General features: G+C 44.5%; 1 protein-coding gene across 1 annotated transcript in view; it reads left to right on the top strand.

Annotated features, from left to right (window-relative positions):
- The window catches only part of DAPK1 (death associated protein kinase 1), a 470,647-nt gene that overhangs the window by 119,014 nt on the left and 328,738 nt on the right, over positions 1–22,895 (top strand). Inside the window, 14 exon segments of the mRNA XM_029919672.1 lie at positions 6,840–6,978; positions 9,021–9,150; positions 9,348–9,396; positions 9,484–9,510; positions 10,017–10,169; positions 10,536–10,581; positions 11,722–11,811; positions 13,172–13,264; positions 15,354–15,473; positions 15,944–16,042; positions 16,865–16,963; positions 18,264–18,362; positions 19,511–19,708; positions 21,760–21,957. Of these exon segments, the coding sequence (XP_029775532.1) occupies positions 6,840–6,978; positions 9,021–9,150; positions 9,348–9,396; positions 9,484–9,510; positions 10,017–10,169; positions 10,536–10,581; positions 11,722–11,811; positions 13,172–13,264; positions 15,354–15,473; positions 15,944–16,042; positions 16,865–16,963; positions 18,264–18,362; positions 19,511–19,708; positions 21,760–21,957 (1,540 nt within the window).

Raw genomic sequence — 22,895 nt, 5'->3', positions numbered from 1 at the left:
CAGAGCTCCCCACCCAAGCCTTCTTGGATTGCTGATCCATAGAAACCATAGGAGATAACAAAACGATTATCAGGTTTAAAGCCACTAAGTTCTAGGGAGATATGTTAGGCAGTGTTAGATACCTAAAATAGTGTACTCTGTGCTTTGCATTGGTTGCTTTCCTTTAATTTTAATTTAAAAAATCAATTGTATTCTTACTTCTGGTTAAATATTTTGGTATTTACAGAAGGAACACAACTGCAAAATCTCAGTGGCTTAACCTGATAGAACTTATCTCTAACTCACTCAAGTACAGTGTGAGTTAGATATTACAGGTTGGGTGGGTGTCCTCCAGACAGGGGCTATTCTTTCTTCTTAAGGTCTCTGCTGCCCCCTGCTGCCCCGAGGTCCTCCTCAGGGTCCTCTGCTGGACCTTCTGTGTTCAGGTAGCCAGAGAGAGAGAGAGAGAGAGAGAGAGAGAGAGAGAGAGAGAGAGAGTGAGGAGTGTGAGTGGAGAATAGTGCAGGATATTTCAGGGGCCAAGCCTGAAAGTGGCACACCTCATTTTGGTCCACATTCCACTGGCTAGAACCAGCTGTGGCCCCAGGAAAGCTGGGAGGTGCAGATTAGCTTTGTGTCCAGGAGGAAGAGGTAAGTATTGTGGGAGCTGAGCGGTAGCTCTGCACATCCCCACGCTGGCTTGTAGTCACTTCTGTTGTCAGAAATGGCAAGGGACTGAGAGAACAACTTCTATAAGTATGAGTGTTATCCATTGGCACAAGGAGCGACTTGTTCAAATGCAGATTCTGGGGCCCCACCTGCTGAGTCAGAACCTTAGGAAAGGGGTTCTAGGAAATCATATTTTTACCAGATTCCCTCAGTTATGATGCGCAGGAAGGTTAGAGAGTCATTTTACCCAATTGTCCAACCCACTCATTTTACGGATGGTAAAAGTTGAGGTCCAGAGAAGTGTTCTGAGCTCCTTTCTTTCCTTCCAGTCATCCATAACCTAGGGCCCAAGCTGGGGTTGGGGGCTTGTGTGCTGAGGCCCATCCCAGCCTAGCAGGCCAAGACCCGAGTATGTGTCCTGAATTGTGCCAGAGGCTCCCTGTTCAACAAATGGGGAACTCCAGCCCAGCGCTGAGGAATTCTAGCATTTACCTCGGAATACCTCATCAGGTATAGTTAACTTGCAGCCAAGAGCTCCCTGCAGTTTAGGTTAGGACCAGTCCTCATCCAGAAGAAGTCCTGCTCTATCTTGGACAATTCCTAGCAATAGTCAGGGCCCCTGAATAGTGTTATAATTTAGAAATTGGAATTGTGTAATAGATTCTCTGTTACTCTGGAGGCATTTTGTTTTTAAAATTCTACATTCTGTGACAGCTGCCTTTTAAGGGAGGTATTGGCGGTAAAGGATGGCACAGGGAGGAGAGGAAACCTTCCTATTTTTCAGCTTTCTTGGTGAAAACAGCAATACTTATTAGCATGCATTTCACACAATTTCCATGATAATGCTATAATTTAAAACACTCTGAGTCAAAGACCTAATAAAGGAGGTCAGACTGCTTTCTTAATTTGCTGTACAGATTGCTCATCTCTCTCCCCATCAATCTTCCTTCTCTTAAGCAAAATGTAAAATTTGGAACAAAGAGTAGGAATACCAAGGTTTTGGCTGGTCTTCTTGTTGGCATTACCCTGCTGTTCCCCAACAGCATTGTAAGCCTTTGAGTTCTAGCTCTCAGCCTGTACATGGAAAAAATCCTCAGGTTATTTTTTGCCCTCTGAGATTTGGGGGCTAAGTGGAGTAAATTATCCAGTGATGCTTATTATGCCCCCCAAACCTTTGCCAAAATCATTTAGTGCTGATTACCCTGGTTAATGACTAAATACTTGATAAGTTTTATCAAATTTAATATTTGATAAGCCATATTTAAGATTGATGGCTAGGACAGCTGTCTTTCTGTGTGAAGGAGAATGAGTATATGTGTATGGCCTTCAGGCAGTAAGAAACCAGTGATAGGTCCAGGCCCAGTGAGGTGGGGACTCTCCCAACACTCCTGAAGTCCAACTGAATAATTCCCTGGACAAACCACAGCATGGACCTCATCGTGAACTCCATGTGATTTGAACAGGGCCTGGAGAAGGGTGATGGAGAAATCGGAGATGATTCAGGTCTCCTTCCTCTCAGTCTTGACCAGGCACTGCCACTTTGCAGGCTGGTCCCTCACTCTCCTTCACTCTGGGGGCTCCAGAGTTGTTCCTGGTTCTCATTTCTGTGATCAGGAAGCCCTGTTGGAGTTGAGTTGCTCTAGACAGGAAAACTGAATGGGGCAGAAGGTGAACCAGGCCCAGTGAAAGGCAAACCTGGTTTCTGTGGGCTGAACCAGGTGAACAGACCCAGTTTAAGATAGTGTTCTGTCATCCATTGGTTCTAAAGCCTACCCCCAAACTTAGTGGGGCACAGAATAGGTTCCCAGGGAAGCAGACATGTGGAGGATGATTATTAAGAACTGTCCTTGGGATCAAGACTTGGAACAGAAGGGAAGGAACAGTGGACAGAAGAGGTCATGCTGCCTTGCAGGTCAGTGGCAGCCCCAGTGGATCCAACAGAAAGCTCTGAAGGACCCTTGGAGTTGCCCTAGATTGGACTGAGATGGCCTAGCCTTTATGTCAGGGTAGGCAAACTATAGCCCATGAGCCAAAACCAGGTGGTCATCTGGTTTTATAAATAAAGTTTTATTGGAACACACCACACCCCTTCATTTACATATTGTCTAAGGAGCCTCTTACCTTACTTGAGTTCAGTAGTTGTGGCAAGAGCTATATGACCCCCAAAGCCTGAAATATTTACATCTAGCCCTTTATAGAACTTTGTTCAGCCTAGCTTTATGTTCCTACCCTCAGCAGCCATTGGATGTGACCTTGGGTGGCAGCTTGCAGCAGAAGCAAGCCCTAGTGTCCTCCCAGTAATCGGATAGCGCATGCTTCCTCCACGAGGAGTCTGGGTGGTACTCATGGTGCCCTCCATAGTGGATTAAAATGACCATTTTATTTTGTGCATAATTTTGTGGGCCAGGAATTCTAGAAGGGCTCAGAGTCTGACCTCTGTGGCCTCCGCTGGACTAGAGAATTCACTCCTAAGATTTCTTCCTGGCTTAATGCACCTTGGCTTCTTTCTCTCTTCACGGGATGTCTCATTGACCACGGTTTCTTCATATCACCTGGTGGTTTCAGGATCATCACACTTCTTACATGTGGACTTCAGGATGTGGCAGCCATTGGCCTGTGAAGGACCACATCGAAGCTGGCAGAGAGTCACTCTGCTGTGTCTTACTGGTCAAAGCAGCCACAGCATCTGTTTAGATTCAAGGTGGCGGAGCCACAGAGGCCCTATTACAGTGCAGAAGAACATTTAGCATGACATGCTGTGGCGCCATCCTTGGAAAATACCAGCTGGCTCGCCCAGGTCACAGAGCTGTTTATGCTTCCCAACCCCATGGTCACCGTCATCACTTTGGTGGCTTGAAATGGCCATGAGAGGAATAGGACACCTCAGGAATGGGCTTTGTCCCCACCCCCAACCCCAGGGAGCCCATTGTTAAACATGGACCAGCACACCACTGCCTGTCGCTATGCAAGGGCTTTTAGTTTGAAGCCAGAGGAGAAGAAAAACAGTGTTTATTGAGCGCTAAGGGGCTCCACATGTCCTGGGACCTCAAAACAACTCTTGGGGGGGGTGTGATTAACCCTTATTTTACAGAAGAGGAATCCCAGGCTCAGTGTAAATTGGGTAATGGGAGAGAATTTGAACTGGGGTCTCCTCACCCCCTGCTGTGCTGCCTCCCAGAGCCTGGAGCCCAAGGAGAATGAAATTAGTTGCTCTTCACTGACCAGAAAGAAGCTCAGGTCAGACATTAGTCAAGGAAAGCTACCAAAGAGAGAAGGAACAAAGGCCTGGCTTGGAGTGGCAGTGGGGTTTCTAGGAAGGACCAAGGCCTCTCCTCTGTGCTGAAGCTTTGGGTACTGGAAGGTTTGCCCCATCTCCAGGCATCCAACCCCCAGCATTTCTCACTGTCAAGAAACTTCCAATGTGTTTAGAAGGACGAGTGGTCTGTGTGGGTAAGGTGGAGTGGGGACACCCCTGAAAGTGGGGCAGAGGGAGGAGAGCGGGACCGGCCACCACTATCAGGCTGCACCCCTTCCTCGCAAGTGCACTGGTTAGGCCAGTCAGTGGGTTTGAGGGGAAGCAGGGCAGGAAGGGGGCTTTCCTTTTGGAGCCCTGGGGCAGGTGGCATGGCAGTCCACAGGGACGGTGCTGTCCCTCCTCTAAATGGCACCCATTCTGCTTCCTGGACCTCAGCCTCATGCCAGATCTGCCAGCCATGTCATGTGTATTTATTACCTTTCCTCCTCAAAATCCTCAAAGGACTAGGTCTTGTTATACCTGTTTGGTGAGAAAGGGAGGCCCAGAGGGAAAGAACCTTCCGAGTACAGAATTAAGATTTGCACTGGAATGAGAAAGAATGAAATCTGGCCACTTGTAGCAAAGTGGATGGAGCTCAAGGGTGTTATGCTAAGTGAAATAAGTCAGGCAGGGAAAGACAGCTACCATATGTTTTCACTGATATGTGCCACAGGAAAAACTTAAAAGGACCATAGGGGAGGAGAAGAGGTTAAAAAAAAAAAAAAAGTTAAGGAGAGAGGGGGAGGCGGACCATAAGAGATTCTTAAATACTGAGAACAAACTGAGGATTGAGGGGGGGGGGGGAGAAGGGAAAATGGGTGATGGGCATGGAGGAGGGTGCTTCTTGGAATGAGCACTGGGTGTTGTATGTAAGCCAACTCGACAATAAACAATATTTAAAAAAAAAAAAAAAGATTTGCACTAGGTGCGCCGGCTCTGGACCTCACCCCAGCACGCGGCCCAGGACGGTGTGGTGCACTCAGCAAAGCTGTGCAGGCCAGAGAGTAAGGAATCACCCAGGTGATAGAGCATCTTGCTCAAAATTAGTTGGTTCATCATTTCCCTTTTTTCCCTCCTTTTTCCCCCTAGAGTGGAAGGACTCCCTCTCCCTGTTTGGTTGGTTTTAAGGGGAGTAAAGAGACAGAAAAGTGAGGAGTGGTGGGGAGCCAGTGCAGGGTTCATGGCCAAGGGCTCCGTGGAGAGGAGAGGACAGTAAGGCAGAGAGGCCACTACCATGGGAGTGTCCTTGTCACCTGCAGGTCCCCTCCCCCCCAGCCAGGCTCCTGGCCTCCCTGGCGGGCTCAGGCTCTGTGGCCCATGACAGATCTGCCCGAGCCCTCTGCTGGGGTCCCAGAGGCGGAGGAGTCACTTCACATTCCGGATAAACATCCTGACCTTAAATATCAGAGGGAGGCCATGCAACAGCAGGATACAGTTAAACCTGTGAAAAATGGCCCTCACTTGTTAGTGTGCTAAGTGTCCCCTGAGGCGCTGGTTAAATATTCTGTGTGTTGTGGTGCCCATCTCAAAAATCAGAGGCAGCAGGCTGGAAGGGAGGCCAAGAATCTGCATTAAAAATTTTTTTTTAATTTAACATTTGTTTATTTTTGAGAGTGAGAGACAGAGAGAGACAGAGTGAATGGGGGAGAGGCCGAGAGAGAGGGGAGACACAGAATCTGAAACAGGCTTCAAGCTCTGAGCTGTCAGCACAGATCCAGACATGGGCTCGAACTCACGAGCTGTGAGATCATGATCTGAGCTGAAGTCGGACACTTAACCAAATGAGTGAGCCACCCAGGCGCCCCAGAATCTGCATTTTTAAAACACCACATGCAATGCTGATGCTCATGGATCTCAGGCCAGGCTACGAAAAACAACTTAGAGGGTGAAGGGGCAGGAAATGACCCTCTTCTTTAAGACACAGGCTATTGTCATTATAGTTTAATCTCGTAAGCACTGGTTTTCCCCCCCTCTGGATATAGAAGTGGTACTTATGTTTATGGAGCTGTCTTGCTGAACGAAAGATAATGAACACAGCAGTTATGTGCATAATTACAGTTAATTATTATGTTGTGAATGTATGGTTAAACTTGAGAAAAGATGAACTTATAAAAACTCTTATTAAAAGTTCCCTGTTATTTGCCATTAATTACTGCTGTAGATTTCTCTGGGGAGTTTGTTCATTTATCCACCGGATAACAAAGTTTGGAGCTCTTGCTCTGTGGCTGGGACTGTGTGAGGCCCTGGAGGGTGGCTGGGGGCTGACCTCCGTCCATCAGAGATTTACAGTCTGGCCAAGAGACTGATTGATCAATCCCCAAACACCTCATGCATTTCAATTTTGTGTACATGTATTCTTATTAGTGAAGGTCTTTGTTAAATTCATTACTAAATGTGATTTTTTAAAATAAGTATATATTTATATATAAATGGCTATAAAACAATATCAAAAATCCTTATAGGCCATATATTGTGATTTGGGGTTTAAAAGAATTGATTAGCTTACAGATTGTGAACTTCCAGGTACTTTCTGATTGTGCTGGGAAGATCTGTTCTATAAGTTTGCCCAAAGTTGGCTTATATGTTGTTTGTTTCAAATCAGTGATTAAGACTTTTACTTGTAAGTATGTGAAATGAAGATGTTTTCAGATTACATCTCCTCCCCCCCCCCCTCGCCTTCATGTGTGAACTTAGCACGTCAGGATAATGGTATCCAGGTGCTTTTACATACAAATAGGCAGAATTCTCAGCCCAGTGGTGAGAAACATGGAGAATTCTAATGCCTTGCTTAGCAGTTTCAGCTTGTTCTTAGGCTGTTCTTTTGCCTGAAATTTGAGCACGAGAGTGATCTGTATGAAACCACTGTCCTCAGTAACCTCTTCTTCCTGGTTTTCAGAGTGGCAGGTGGCGAGCTCTTTGACTTCTTGGCTGAAAAAGAATCTTTGACTGAAGAGGAAGCAACCGAGTTTCTCAAACAAATTCTTAATGGTGTTTACTACCTGCACTCCCTTCAGATTGCCCATTTTGATCTTAAGGTATGTTGCTGAGTGCAAGCCGGAGAGAAGGTTCTGCAAGTCCCAGCAGTGGTTGGTTGTTATGAAAAATTGAGGCATCTGAAAGAGATACATTTTTTTATCCTACATGGGTTTTTTGTTTGTGTGTTTGTTTTGAGAGCAAGAGAGAAAAGGAGGGAGGGGCAGAGAGAGAGGGGAGAGAGAGAATCCCAAGCAGGCTCCATACTATCAGCATGGAGCCCAGTGCAGGGCTTGAACCCATGAATCCCATGAATCGAGAGATCATGACCTGAGACAAAATCAAGACTCAGAAGTGTAACCGACTGAGCCACCCTGGCACCCCTATCCTGTATGGGTTTAGCAGATGGAATTATGAAGATAAATTACTAGGTATATAATGCATGCGTACTCAAGGATTCCTAGCCTTTTGTGGGACAGAGGCTTAAGATGAATAATCACATTCAGGAATACTTGGGGAAGAATCAAAGGGGTTTACCAGCCAGACCTCTAAGCTGCTGTTGGTTATGGAGTGTTTTCAGCTTAGAGTGGCCACTAGCTGTCCAGTTTGTATCCCCTGTGGCTGCAGGGCATGTAAGGTGGATGATGTCTTGATCTCTCCTCTCCCTCTTGATGCAAAGGCCTGACTTTGTCACCGGCAATCAATCAAGACAGATTCGGAGATTGGCTAATTGGGTCTTTGCCTATCTGGAGGAAAAGCACTGTGGGAGACATAAAGGCATGTCATACTTCCGTCAGAGAAGTTATGGTCTCTTTAGGAAGGAAGGGCATACACATAAGCAACATGCAGTGACAATTTAAGAATCAAGGTACAATCCACAGCATTCAAGATGATTACAAAGGAGTGTGTGGTTGACTGACAAGTGAATGATTCAGATCACTGGGGCTAGGACAAGGCTTCAGAGGCAGGAGGACTTTCTCCATATTTATTGTAGCAGTGCTGTCAACACCCCATTCAGATCCCCCCAACACTGACTAACACATACTCTGAACACCGCTGCTACAACACACTCGTGGCTCCCTGCCTGATGTCTGGTTTGTGGCCCTGGGAGCTGGAAATGCCAGAGTAAATCCCCATAGAAGCTGCTGTTGGCAATGGAGGATGGGGAGGTGGAGGATGAATACCCCAAGTCCCTTATGCTTCGGTTGGAAAACTCAGTGCTGCTCCTACTTAAGTTTCCCAAAGGGCAAAGGGATTGGACTCTAGTCACCTTCACCTTGACAAGACAACTTGTATGGGTGTCCTTCCTTCTGCTTTCTGTTTCCCCATCCCCTACCGAATACTCTCTGGAGCCTACTCCCACATAAGCTACTTGCACCCTAATCCTTGTCACAAGTCTGCTCCTGGAGAACTTAAACCAAAACATTTAGTTTTCCTGGTGTTCTCTTGCAACTACCCTCTTATCCCTAGGATTTGGTTGTTTTTTACGGGGGCGGGAATGACAATTCCTGCCACTTTCTCTTCAGCATAATATATCTTAGCTCTTTGTTTTTATTGAGGAAAAATAAACATAGAATAAAAATTACCTTTTTAGCCATTTCTAAACATACAGTTCAGTGGCATTAAGTATATCCACACTGTTGTGCGACCATCGCCACCACGGTCCATCTCTAGCACTAATGGATCTTCCCAAACTGAAACTCTGTATCCATTAAACCCTAGCTCGCCATCCCTCCTCTCACAGCTGCCGGCAACCACTGTTCAATTTTATTTCTCTATGAATTTGCCTGTTCTACACTTCCAATAAGTGTAGTCATACAGTATTTGTCCGTTTTTGTCTGATGTATTTCACTTAGCATAATGTTTCCAAGGTTCATCGATGTTGTAGCATGTATCATAATTTACTTCCTTTCTAAGGCTGGATAATATTGTTTTATATATACATGTGTACACACACACACACACACACACACACACACACACACCACATTTTGTTTATCCCCATGGATCAGCTGATGGACATTGGGTTGTTTCCCCCTTTGGTTTTGTGAATATGCTGTTTTGAACACTAGCATAGTATTTCTCTCTCTCCGTTTTTTTTAAGCCTGAAAACATAATGCTTTTGGATAGAAATGTCTCTAAACCTCGGATCAAGATCATTGACTTTGGGTTGGCCCATAAAATTGACTTTGGAAATGAATTCAAGAATATATTTGGGACACCAGAGTTTGTTGGTAAGTTTTTATTTGTTTGTTTTTGTTTTTACTCCCATGCTCATTTATTTCTCACAAATGATAGGAATTATACTGGCAGAAACTCCCCTGATGTCACATCATTTATGTCCCTGGTACACATTTCTGGATTATATGTGAAGATAGAATCTGTTGATTCACTTTCTTTCAAAACTAAACATGTGTTTATTTCCTCTTAGCTCCTGAGATAGTCAACTATGAACCTCTTGGTCTTGAGGCAGACATGTGGTAAGGAGCATGTCCTTGGTGCTGTCCTCTTTCTGCTTCAGTTTACTGTTCTTCTGACATTGGTTTCTGTTTTCGTTTTGTGTCTAGGAGTATTGGGGTGATAACCTATATTCTGTAAGTACCAAAATCCACGCCTCCTATTCTTTTCCTCTTTCTTTGAGACCATATGTCTTATTAACCATCTATGTGTCATGTTAATCTCTTCAGTTTATGCATGCTCTTCATGTAAACATATTCATTTTACACCCTCAGAACACGTGTAGTTTATACTCATAAACACTTTCTCCTAATTTGCAATGAGTCATCAGAAACTACAGTATAATCACTGAAAGAAAGCATGGCTGTCCATCACTGCTGAGAAAATAGGAAAGGAGTGTTTTGTTTTGTTTTTAACTACGAGATGCTATTCTAAATTGACTTTGAAAATGCATCCTATGCATTAAGCTGAAGCTGTCGTGCATGACAATTCAATGCCCTATAAAATGTAACTGGATTCTGGAGTGGCTGCCCACGCACCAGATTATAGTCTTAGTCCTTAACTCCCCTTATCAGATATGCTAGGAATGACATGGTAGCCCAAGAGGTAATCATTCATGTTCTGCACCCCACTTTATTAACAGCCTAAGTGGGGCCTCCCCATTTCTTGGAGACACTAAGCAAGAAACGTTAGCAAATGTATCTGCGGTCAACTACGAATTTGAGGAAGAATACTTCAGTAATACCAGTGCCCTAGCCAAAGATTTCATAAGAAGACTCCTCGTCAAGGATCCAAAGTGAGTGTCCATTTTCCCTGAGGGGTACTTGGCCATGGCTTCAGCTGGGCCGGGGCTAGCACTTGTATTGTGCATGCAGACCATGTTTACGAGAGCCTGGTTGGTCCCACGTGGCAAAGACAGCATGCCATGTGGAATGCTTCAGAAAATGCAGGCGGGGCCTTTGTACCTGCTCAGTCAGTCCCTGCAGTCACAGTAAAATGGTCATAGAAAGACTGACTTCTTTCCAGCCTTCTTCCACAAGGCAGGCCCTGAACTGCATTTTCCAGAGCATCTGCTTGGTAGGCCCAACTGGCATGGAAACAACCTCAGTGTTTGCTTCTATGGTCACAGCATTTTTTCTTTCTTTCCCCTCCTCCTACAAAGGAAGAGAATGACAATTCAAGATAGTTTGCAGCATCCCTGGATCAAGGTAAGCTGCATATTGTGATTGGTTTGGTATTATAGGGCATCCCGGAATGCATTTGCCTTAGGGTATTAATGGCTACTGGGGGGGTCTCACCACACTGTTTTTGACAGTGGTGCCATATTTTAAGATGGGGACAGATGAGAGTGTCCTAATGACCGTGGAGGTGGAGGAGAATAAGCTATCATAATGCAGGCTTGTAAATGGGGAGTTGAAGGTCAATTGTAATGGCTCAAGCCTACTCAACAGCGCATTTTTGGTTTGACCTATGGGATGTTGGCCCAGAGAATATTTTAAATGTTTTGGAATTAATTGCCAACATTTAAATATCGCATCAAATCTGGATTTCCAACATCTGTTGAAAAATCTGAATGTCTATCAGTAGTGAGCCTTCATTCCCTAAGGCCACCCTAACCCTGCACAGCTGCCTTTGGGCCAGGGCCTGCGGCCGCCCCCCAGCACATCTGTACCTTTACGTTACCTGCAGTACCCATCGCCATTTGGGTTAAAGAACTGAAGTTGCTCCAGCTAGAACAGAAAGGACCAATGGTGAGGGAATGTGGCAATTACAGAATAAAATCGTGGTGCCAGTAAGGGGATTACAGTGCAACAACTGGCATTGTAGGGTTGGGGCATCCAGAGAACTCTGCTGTGTGGGCTCCTAGCGGTTGCGTGGGTTCCCTGAGGAGCCAATGGTGTCTCCTTCTCTCGTCAGTAGAACTAATGGCTTCCTAAAAATGCAGCACAAGGGATTCTAATGCTATCAGACAGGCCAAACTTGTTAACCTCTGAGTTCCTACCAGCTCTAAATTACTTGATGACACAAAATTCAAATGCCTCATAACATGACCTCACCATGAATCTTGCCATTCCCAAATTTTCAGTCCAGAAAGTTGAAATTTAGCCTGGTCCAAGCCCAAGCTTTTCCCAAGACCCGTATCAAACCTTTTATCAAACCCCTAGCCCCAAGAGTTGCTCTCCGGATACTAGGTTCCTAGCTCTTGCATATTATCTCAACTTATTCTTTTATTTTACTAAGGTGAGTGCGTAAGCATCGTAAGTAATTAGAAGTTTCCAAAAGTTGTCACATAACTCATTTCCATCATTGGAATGATCTAAATTTGCTTTCTTGGACTTTGATTTTAGCCTAAAGATACCCAACAAGCACTTAGTAGAAAGGCATCGGCAGTCAACATGGAGAAGTTCAAGAAGTTCGCAGCCCGGAAAAAGTGGAAAGTAAGATTGTTTGGTAGGGAAGGAATAAGTAACTTCTTTCCTCCGTGGCCCTCCCTGTGGCCAGGCTCATCTCTTCTGACACTGGCCACACAAAAGTGCATCCTTGTTGGTTGTTTGTTCAAATAGACTCTATAGTCTTCTGCACCGTTACACTGTTTTCAACAGATAAGTAAAAATAGTATTTCAGTCCTCTTTAACTCATATTTTGCATGTAATTTTGCATTTGTTTTAAATCAAAACCATTCCCAAGGCAAATTTTTAAATCAGCGCAACAGAATTATCGTGCAATCTTTTCCTAAGTCCAACAAACCACATTTTGAATAAATCTGTTCTTTGTGGTAAGCAGCATGGGAGTGCATTTATAGTAGAACTTGTGTAAATGGTTCTCTGGAACCAGCCTTGGTCAATGAATGGTTGGGATAGGTGTTGGGGGGGCCGTGAGCATTTGTACTGTGGTCTCTTGTTCCTTTTCAGTGTGAATGGCTTCTGCAGGGGCTGTGTGGGGCATGGCTCTAAATGGCATTCCAGTCAACCTTGAACAAATAAAAATTCAAGTTTAGGAAGGGGACAGGATGTCTTCTTATGCCCAGGATCATGGGAAGGCCCGGAGGAAGCAGATACCTGCCATTGTCTCTGAGCACTGAGCCAGAAATGGTCCTCATTTTCACACCCATCAAGTTTGGGGAGCATGACAGGGATGAGGAGCACTAGGTTACGTAACACTTAGTCTGAAAGAAGCCCTTAGGCCAGGCTTAATATGTAGAGAGAACCACCATAAGTCCCTCTCTTTTTTTCTTTTTCACACACCCACACGTGCCCCCCTACTCACCCCACTCCCCAACACGTTCTTTTACCTATTGTTGCTTTTGCCTTTGAGAGGAGATGCAGAGGTGCTTGTCCTATAGGCTAGGGAGTTCCCCACCTGTTTATTTCCAACAACTGTATGAGTTCTGATAGTCACGTTACTATTAATACCAGCTTGCCTGGGCACCAGAACACGGGATAGGACCCTTGAATAGGGATGTGCAAGGGGTTTGTTAGGGTAAGATCCCATTCCTCAAAAAGTAGAGAAGAAAAATAGTAAGAGAGAAGGGAGATAGGGTGTGCAATTGTGTAGTTAATAATGAAATGTGGAAGGAGAATCTCCATCCTGTTGTCTTAATTTATAAGACCTTTAGAAAGCTCTTTAAGCAAACTGATCCAGCCTGCCTGGAAGGCCCCCCACCCCTAAAGAACATGCTGTCAGCAGTGAACACTACCTCAAAGACTTTGTCATTTGCACTAATTTGAGTATCCTTACATAAACTCTCTCTCTTCCTCTCTTCCTGCTTTTTTTTTTCCCTTGTCTTTTTTTTTTTAGCAATCGGTTCGCTTGATATCACTGTGCCAAAGATTATCCAGGTCGTTCCTGTCCAGGAGTAACATGAGTGTTGCCAGAAGCGATGATACTCTGGTAAGCACACCTGTTTGCCTTGGTGAGGTTCTTTCTTAGCACTGTGTATTTCCAGTGTTTAGGTTGTTTGCTTTGTTCAACAACCCAGAAAACCTAGTCACGGATGTGTCAGGCCTGTTCTTCCTCTGCTCGAGGTAGGGCGTTGGGTGGCCGATTTGATGTACTGTATTGGTTTTTGTTCTTTTTTCTCTTTGTTTGGATTGGCACCAGGCCCAGTCCCACCCACCACCTCTGACACTACCACCCCTGCCCTACTCCTTCCACACTCACAGGCTGGTGAAAGAATGACTGGCCAGCAGAAGAGGAAAGGGTTTATTCTAATTTTCATGAAGAAAATGAGAGTCCTCTATTACCATTGACCTTAGAAAATACTGGGTCAAAATACTATAAAAGAGGCAGATAATCCTCCTACCAACACCCCCCGCCCCCCGCAAAATCAGGGTGAATACTGTGGGGCTTGTTGGGGGAGTTTGTGGTAGACCAGAAAGCTAACCCCACTTACTCTGTTAACATTGTATTGAATGCCCAACATCCTTGAGAACAATTCTGTACTTTTTTTCCCTTAATGCACACCGAAACCTAATCACAGATTAACTCTTCAGATATGACTGGACAAATCTGAATTCAATAAGACTGTCCCCTGACAGTCAGACAACAGGGCTTTGGGAGTCCTGGTGGTAAAGAGGACGTCAGAGAAGGCAGAAAGGACAGTTCTGTGGGAACCAGCCAGTTCCAGTGACTGCATAGTCAGAGTTTCATGAATGACTCCAGGGACTCATGGACAGGATCACACACCAGCAGACACGAGCTCTCCCCCCACACTCCCAAAGCTAGTTGCTTCACTGAGGCTCCAGGTGTAGCCTTGTAGAATAAAAGGAGAAATGTTAAGGAAAAAACAGGAGTGGAAGAGAAGCAAGGTCAGAGGAGGAGGAAGTGGAAGAGAAAGTCTAGATTTGGGAATTGTTTGAGGATAACAGTGGAACAAAGGATAAAACAAAAACTCATCATCCTGATGTCCTGCTAATCATGAGGACCTGTCATAACCATTTGCTTATTCCTCCTGTTCACCCTATTTCTCTTGACTGTCACTTTCACACGAATGTCTCTTAGTCCTCTACTGGAATTGTGATGGAAAAGCAAAACCGATGACGTTCTTAACATGGACCCTGTCCAAATATTATTAGAAGCCTCATGGGGTTTGTTTGGAAGAGAAAGCAGAGACTCAGAGAAATGCTTTCTCTGTTCCACCCTACAAGCAGAGACTCAGCCTCGATGATAACTAACGCTTTTCCAGATTTGAAATATTAGAAGCCATAACTGTGAGTCCAGAGATTTTGTTTGGGACTCTCCTAGCTTATTCCTTAGTTTTAATGTACCATATTTGGTAAATATCTTATTATAAGAAAACTTTGACAAACTGGCAAGTATTTAACTAACTTGTTCGACATTCTCTATTTTCTTTTTGTAATTAGAAATGCATTTGTTTTCCTTTTACTGGCCTTTATTTTTACATTTCTCCTCTTTTAAGATCTTTAAAATATACATATATGTAAATATAGTGACTAGCTTTCAGAGAATTTTGTCATGTTATTCTATAGTTAGAGAAGGAAGAAATTCCAGCGATCAAAAAATAACAGTTCTATAATTGGACAAATCACAAATTAAGACTGTAAAATTCAGAGGTATCATTTCTTTGGTTCTTTGGCTTTTAGAATCTGAGTTATGCCTGATATTTTCTATATATGGTTTCTGGGACTATATATTTTGAAAGATTTCCAAGATAACTACAGAAGATTTGTTATTTGTTATCTGTTATTCTAAAGCTGAATCTTGAAAGATATCTGCCATCTGGGTTATAATGCAAGTGAAATTAAGGCACAGGTAAATAGAAGGTGGTGTTAGTTTCCAACAAGGAAGGAGCAAAAAGTAATCTCCTGGTTCCTTTCATGACTGTGTGGATTTGGAGACTAAGTGGCTTTCTTTCCTCTAAATGCTTCTCTGGACAAATGAGCATTGATTTCTCTTATGTTGATAAGAGGATCACGGCCAGCAAGCTAACTCTTTTCCCTTTATCACCGTCCCTCTCAAGGATGAGGAAGACTCCTTTGTGATGAAAGCCATCATCCACGCCATCAATGATGACAACGTCCCAGGCCTACAGCACCTCCTGGGCTCATTGTCCAACTATGACGTTAACCAACCCAACAAGGTCTGCTACTGTTCTGCCAGGGGGAGTGGGCGGGGGCTGGGGGTGCTCACTGTGACTGTACACCTCCAAGTCCAAGGTGAAAAAGTTCCCTTCTACCTCTCCATCTCCCCTTGCCGTTACAAACTCCATACTGTGAGCGGGGGGAAATCGCTTCTGTGTAGAGAGTGAATTGAGTTAGAAATGAGGTTGAATGCACCAAGGGCCTTTCTCCATGCAAAGCCTTTCCCCATGCCCCTAGAGCACCTTTAATCATGACACTGTAAATGTGCTCATCCTGGAAATTGAAAATGTCACCTTTGAGTGTGAATCCAGCACAGGAAAGCTGTGTGTTCCCCCCACTGTCTTCATTCCTATTACACAGTTGTGGTTGTGTGTCTTTTGAGACCCAGGAAGCTGTGTGGTGTTGAACACCAATGATAGTTGCTTTTCCTTTCCTTCCAAACCTGATTTTTTTTTCTCATCTATTCCAGCATGGGACCCCTCCATTACTGATTGCTGCCGGCTGTGGGAATATTCAAATACTACAGTTGCTCATTAAAAGAGGCTCAAGAATTGATGTCCAGGATAAGGTCATAATTGTGTTTTTTGCCACTGAATTAACTTCTAAGTATTTCCAAATGTCTTCCTATCATAGAGGTAACAGAGAAAACACACATGTGCCCCTTACTTAATTTCTCAGTTTCCTACAAAGGAAGACAGACTGCCTAATAGCCTGGTCCAGTCTGACCTATGTTAACAAAGAAAAAGGCAAACATTTCCCTTCCTCTTGCTCAGCATCAACCTTCCCTTGTGCACTACCCCAGATTCACTCCTTACTCATCACATTTACCCAGCAGTGTTACTAGATGTCACATTCAGCATAATTTTCGTCATCTAATTAATCTCATCAGAAACGTATATGCCTGCACATGCTTTAGGGCAACAAAGTGAGGGTGATCCATGTGCTTTGTGGCCTGGGTCACACTGGAAGAGTAGACACAATTGATTAACAACTGATAGTCATTATAATGGATCTGCCATCAGCTTCCATAGATTTTATAGAACTGTAAATGGACTAGAGCAGATCCTGACTACAGAGGAAATTCTAAGCAGAGATTGAGATGCAGGTTTTAAGAAAACAAAAACATGATTGTGAAATAATTCTAGATTTACCAAAGAAAGTTGCCCAGATAGGACAGAGGGCTCCTGGACCCCATTTGTCCTGCTTCCCAGAATGTTAACATCTTTTATCACCTTGGTCTTTTTATCAACACTAAAAATAAAATGAGAGTTTGTGCCTCTTGGACGTTGCTCCGTTGAAGTGTGCTGTCACACAGGAAGGGAAATAGATGAGTCTGAGTGACACGGGCATTAGGATCGAGAAATGTGACTCTGCATTGGTTCTCATGCAGGGTGGATCCAATGCCATCTACTGGGCGTCTCGGCATGGCCACGTGGACACCCTGAAGTTTCTCAATGAGAACAAATGCCCTTTGGATATTAAAGACAAGGTAAGGCCACTTCTCTTCTTAGGGATACTGGGAAGTAATATGAGGTGACATTTGAGTGTTGACATGCCATGTGCATCTGACCCAAAGCAAAAGGGTTGGTTCATGGTCAAAATCTTTCTGTAAGAAGTTCAGAAGTTTCTTTGTGCTATTGGTGTGGTCTAATATTAAAATCTGCATTTAACTGAAATTTGCCAGCTAGTTGGCATAATATGCAAGCAGAGAATTATCTTCCCTGTAACCTGGAAACTCAAGGTTCTACTAGAAAGACAACCAGAAACAGGCCTGAATCCTGATTTTTGTATTGAATTGCCATGTGTACATCTCTTTACCCCTTCTTTTCTCCTCTGAAGTAGCTGCCAGTGCTGACCTTACAGTCCCTGGCACTAGAAGAATTCATGAGACAATGCATATAAAATAAGGCTTTGGAAGGCAAAGGTATCATAATAAAAATTGTTGATTTACAAGATATCTTACTTTCATATATCTGTGTTTCATTCAGTTCGCACAAGAACCCTGTGAGTTAATTGGCAGGCCTCGAACATGTACCTAGGATTCTTACCTCCTCATCCATTACGCATTCTACAGTGCAACCCTTTTCTGCACCTCATACCCATTGACTGACTTGTCATGTTTAATCAGGGCTGCCGTATACAGTTGTATGGACTGTGCACTGCTCTGTATCTAAGGGATGATATTCACATCAAACACACACACACACGTATCCAGGCAATTCCAAATGTCTTCCTATCTTGTTGCAGGTAGCAACAAGCATCTTGTTTTGTATAAATCAGTTTATACTCACAGTTTTTGGACAAATATAAGTAAAATTTCATAAGGAAATTGCACTTACTACAAATTCACAGAATGCAACTGTGGGCTAATAGTGATCTCTGAGAATATAAGAAATAACATTCTCAACATAGACAATGAAGTCAGAAACTTGCTCATAAATAATACTGTGTTTAAATAATACTAAAAAAGGAGTTTTGTGTTTTAAAAAAATCATCGCTACAAGCGTCTGTATATAAAGAAGATCAAGAACCAGCATGACAGGGAAGGAAGACGTCTTCACACAGGAGGTTTTATGACCCTCAGAGCGAGCTACACGTGTGGGTTTACCACGAGCTGTGTGGTGGGCCCTCCACCCAGGACCAAAGGGGCCTGTGGCCTGAGGGTGGTGGGGCCTGTCCCGGGGAAGCCTGGAGCCAAGTGTGCATGGGAGTGGGGCTCCAGTCCTGTGCTCTTAGCTTCTAGAGTCCGCCCCCAGAGGGCGCTCCGAACTGGGCTGTTTCTTTTGCAGTCTGGAGAGACCGCCCTTCATGTGGCAGCTCGCTACGGTCACGCCGACGTGGTTCAGTTACTCTGCAGCTTTGGCTCTAATCCCGATTTCCAGGACAAGGTGGGTCACGGTAGCTGATCTCACGCCCTTTTGCTTGCTGCGTGGGTGTACCCATAGCTGTTTGATAGGGCCGGGTCCTGGGGAGTTTTATCAAGGTAGGTTTTCTGCTTAGATTTCAGGGGCCAGGGACTCAAACAGAAGCACCAACATTCATTCATTCATTCATTCATTCATTCATTCATTCATTCATTCACTCTTCTGGACAACTCTATGAGTGAGTTGCTACTATTATCATTCCTTCTTAGAGAAGAGAACATCCAGGCGGAGAGAGATTTAGTAACTTGCCCAAGCTCACACAGCTCGTAAGTGGCAGAGCTGGGGCTCAACCCACACAGTCTGGTTCCAGAGTCATCTTGTAAGCACTACACTGTAATAACCTCTTGTAGACGGACATCCATGTCTGATGCTGTTCTTTGTGAACATGCAGGCCTTACAATCCTTTAGACCTAGTGGCCAGCCCTTACCTTGACTCGTTGAAGCAGAATTATCTCGGCTCTTCTTTGCCAGAGCAATAACAGGTTATGTGAGTCATCTCTGTTATATACATGATGGAAATCTTTATTTTTAATGTTTATTTATTTTTAAGAGACAGAGACAGAGCACAAGCGGGGGAGGGGCAGAGAGGAACACCCAGAATCCGAAACAGACTCTAGGCTCCAAGCTGTCAGCATAGAGTCTGATGCGGGGTTCAAACCTGTGGACTGCGGGATCATGACCTGAGCTAACGTTGGATGCCTAACCCCCTGAGCCACCCAGGCGCCCCATATACATGACAAAAATCTTGAGGTGTTAAGTTGATTACAAGAATTCCCACTCAGATAAGTGCTCTCCTCCTGAGGAGTCCCAGAGGATCTGAACGAAGGCACGTTGACAGGAAAGATGTTATAAATCCATCCACACTGGGGATCCCTGGTTTAGAAGAGCCAAACCAGCCCTTTGGAGGACTCCTAAAAGTCAGTTGTTCATAACTGCAGGGAAGACTGAATTTGTCCAACACCCAAGTGTTGAGGAAAGAGAACTCATGAAGGACTGACAGGTCTTTTCTCGGCACTGCCTTAACTGGGCGGCCGTGCTGGCTGGAACACCGCGTGTATACCAATGTGTTAACACTGTGTTCTTCTCCTTTCCCCGCATGTCTCTTGGGCCAGGAAGAAGAAACCCCCCTGCACTGTGCTGCCTGGCACGGCTATTACTCTGTCGCCAAAGCCCTTTGTGAAGCCGGCTGCAACGTGAACATTAAGAACCGAGAAGGAGAGACGCCCCTCCTGACCGCCTCTGCCAGGGGCTACCACGACATCGTGGAGTGTCTGTCTGAGCACGGAGCCGACCTGAATGCGTCCGACAAGGTGCTTTGTGGGTAGATGTGTCACTCTCACTGGCAGGTGACCTGGGGGGCTGGCGGGACCACAGGACTCCATTAGTTACTTAAAATAACAAACTCGAATGTAGCAAATTACACTGATCCTTTCTCTTCTCTGTGTAATAATTAATATTAATTATTAATCTGTTAATCTTAGATTCTAACAATTAATATTCATTTGTGGCATGTTATCATTTTATGATCAGGGAACTCAGCTGTCTATTGTATGTTTTGCCTTTTTAGCTTTGAAGCAGGTATAGTAATGATGGTCACTGTGCCTAAGACATTCTTCAGTTAGGACTAAAATGGGCAACTCTATTACTTTGTAGATAAACAAAGAAATAGGTGGCTTATTTGCTTTCATCACCTGCTGTTTTGTAAAAAGATAAAAACCACTCCTATTTGTCTGATAATTGCAATTCTAGACCAGGTGTTACTTTATTAATTAAGCAAATTCGGCATCATCTGTTTCTGTTCTCGTGAGCTTGTACTTAAATGAGGTTGTGGTGTTACTTTGTATAGTCAGATTTGGGAATTTGTAGTTAAGTTAGGAATTGCCGTTTGTGGAGTATCTTCTTGGTACAGAGAAGTGGTTTTCAATTGGAAGCAAGCTTGCCCCCAGGAGACATTTGCTAGTGGCTGGAGACATATTTTGGTTGTCACAGCCAGGGGTGAGGGTAGCTACTGGCATCCAGTGGATAAAGATCAGCGTGCTTTTGTTACACATCTCACAACTCACTGGATAGGCCCCAAATGTCAGTGAGTACTGAAGTAGAGAAGCCTTAGAACAGATAAGTTACAGATGTGTCCCTAGACTCTCTACCCAGCTCATGAAACTCAACATGTCTGTTCACGAGGGGTTCCGTAACAATTGGAAGGAATTCTCAGGCCGCTCTTTTCTTGGGATGCATGGATTCAGCATGTTATCCTTGCCTCTTATATGTATGACAGTCCTTGAGCACATCACATCTCCTGCCTTTCTTAGTTCCTCCCAGGGTAAGATAAAATGATGGGCTTTCTTCTCCTCCCCCTCCTCCCTCCCCCTCCCCCTTCTCCCCCCCCTTCATCCACCTCCTCCTCCCTCCCCCTCCCCCTCCTCCCCCCTTCATCCATCTCCTCCTCCCTTCTCTTCCCCCTTCTCCCCCCTTCATCCATCTCCTCCTCCATTCTCCTCCTCCTCCTCCCTTCCCCCTCCTTCTCTTTTCCCTTCCTTCTCCTCTTCCTCCACCTCCTCTTTTGAGAGAGAGCAATTGTGAGCAGTGGGGGAGGGGTAGAGGGAGAGAGAGAGAGAGTCTTACACAGGCTCCATGCTCAGGGTGGAGCCTGACCCCAGGCTCCATCTCTTGACTCTGAGATCAGGACCCAAGCCAAAATCAAGAGACAGCTTAACTGACTGAGCCACCCAGGTGCCCCAGATGATAGGCTTTCTGCTTAGGAAGTAAGTAAAGTCTGCTGAGCAAATATTTTTAAAGGTGGTTTTCAAGGCACCTGGGTGTCTCAGTTGGTTAAGCATCAGACTTTTGATTTTTGCTCAGGTCATGATCTCATGGTTGTGAGATCGAGCCCCATGTCAGGCTCTGCTCTGGGTGTGGAGCCTGCCTGTTTTTCTCTCTCACTCTCTCTCTGCCTCTCCCCTGTTCATGTTCTCTCTGTCCCTCTTTCTCTCCAACAAACAAATATTTTTAAAAGAAATAAAAGGAGTTTTTAAGTGCTTGTAAAACAGGTCGTTGGAGTACCAACAATGATATAAGTTCTATAAATTTAGAGACAAGAAGAAGTGTTGAGTCTTTCTGTCTGACTGTTCTGGCCATGCCCCAATTAGTCAGGCTGATAGCTTAGTCTGTGGTTGTTCAGAGTGGGGTTCATGAAGCCTCTCCCCCACTCTCCAGGAGCAAACAATGTGTTGTAATCCTCCTTCAGGCTTTGCAGTAACAATGCCATTACCAATTTAACTTGGCCCAGTGGAGGCTGGAAAGGCGAGCAACCAGGCGTGCGTGCATAAGAGAAAGTGCTTATGGTCCCTGGTGTTTGTTACAGGATGGACACATCGCTCTTCATCTCGCCGTGAGACGGTGTCAGATGGAGGTCATCCAGGCTCTCATCAGCCAGGGATGTTCCGTCGACTTCCAAGACAGGCATGGCAACACCCCCCTCCATGTGGCCTGCAAAGATGGCAACGTGCCCATTGTGGTGGCCCTCTGTGAAGCCAGCTGCAATTTGGATATCTCCAACAAGGTAATGCTGGAGAGGATCCCTGTGGGGGCCAGCAGGGTGTGTCCATCCACTGCTTCGGGGGTTTTGCCAAGTTTCTCTTCGCATCTCTTCATTGTTCAAGGCCAGTGTTACTCATAGGAACCTGTTCTGTTCTGGCTTATTGAGCTCCCTACATTAAGTCATATTTTACATTGGACTTTTGAATAACTTCCTGACATAACAGAAAATCATTACATTATTAAGTACTTCCTACCTAGCCAGGTTGTCACTGATGAACATTGAGAGAGAGAGAGAGAGAGAGAGAGTCTGTGTGTAGCATCTTGAGAGGAATCCCAGAACATTAGTCAAATTAGAGCATCTTTTTGCAGCACTAAGTCTTCAGGAAAACACCTCATTGAAATTCCTAGGACCAGATCTCTCTTCTTGGCTTTCCCCCTGGAGAGTTTTTATGGTCAGACATTCAGAATACCTTTTTTGTGCTAAATAAATTTAGTAAGACCAAGGGAATGCTATCATTTGGCAAAACTAAAGAAATGAAAACAATCACACGCTTCTGGGTGATTTTTTAAAACCTTGTATGTTGACTTCTAGAAGTTGGCTAACACCGTCCCTTTCCACCTGAATACCATAGAGACTTTCATTACCAAATAAGACAGAATAGTTGTATAATTCATGTGGTTTCAGCCATGTAATTTGTATAAAAGGCAAGCACTACTCTTTCATGATTATGTTTAAAACAAAGTCCGAGTCGAGTGAAATTTCTGATGTGGGAAGTGTTTGTTTACAAATGGCAGACACAATGCCAGCAGAATTTTCTTATGATTTGTTTGAGGTAAGAGAATTAATAGCTAAATAGCTGGAAAATTACACTTCTACAAAAAAATTCTTCCTCTTGCCTGTTATGTGATTAATTCTAATGAAACCTGAACTTGGCAGTCTTCACGTTCTGGAAACTTGAA

Source organism: Suricata suricatta, chromosome 13 (assembly GCF_006229205.1).
Source record: "Suricata suricatta isolate VVHF042 chromosome 13, meerkat_22Aug2017_6uvM2_HiC, whole genome shotgun sequence".
Classification (NCBI taxonomy): Eukaryota; Metazoa; Chordata; class Mammalia; order Carnivora; family Herpestidae; genus Suricata; species Suricata suricatta.
The sequence above is the reverse complement of the archived record's forward strand: the minus strand, read 5'-3'. Positions and strand labels throughout refer to the sequence as shown.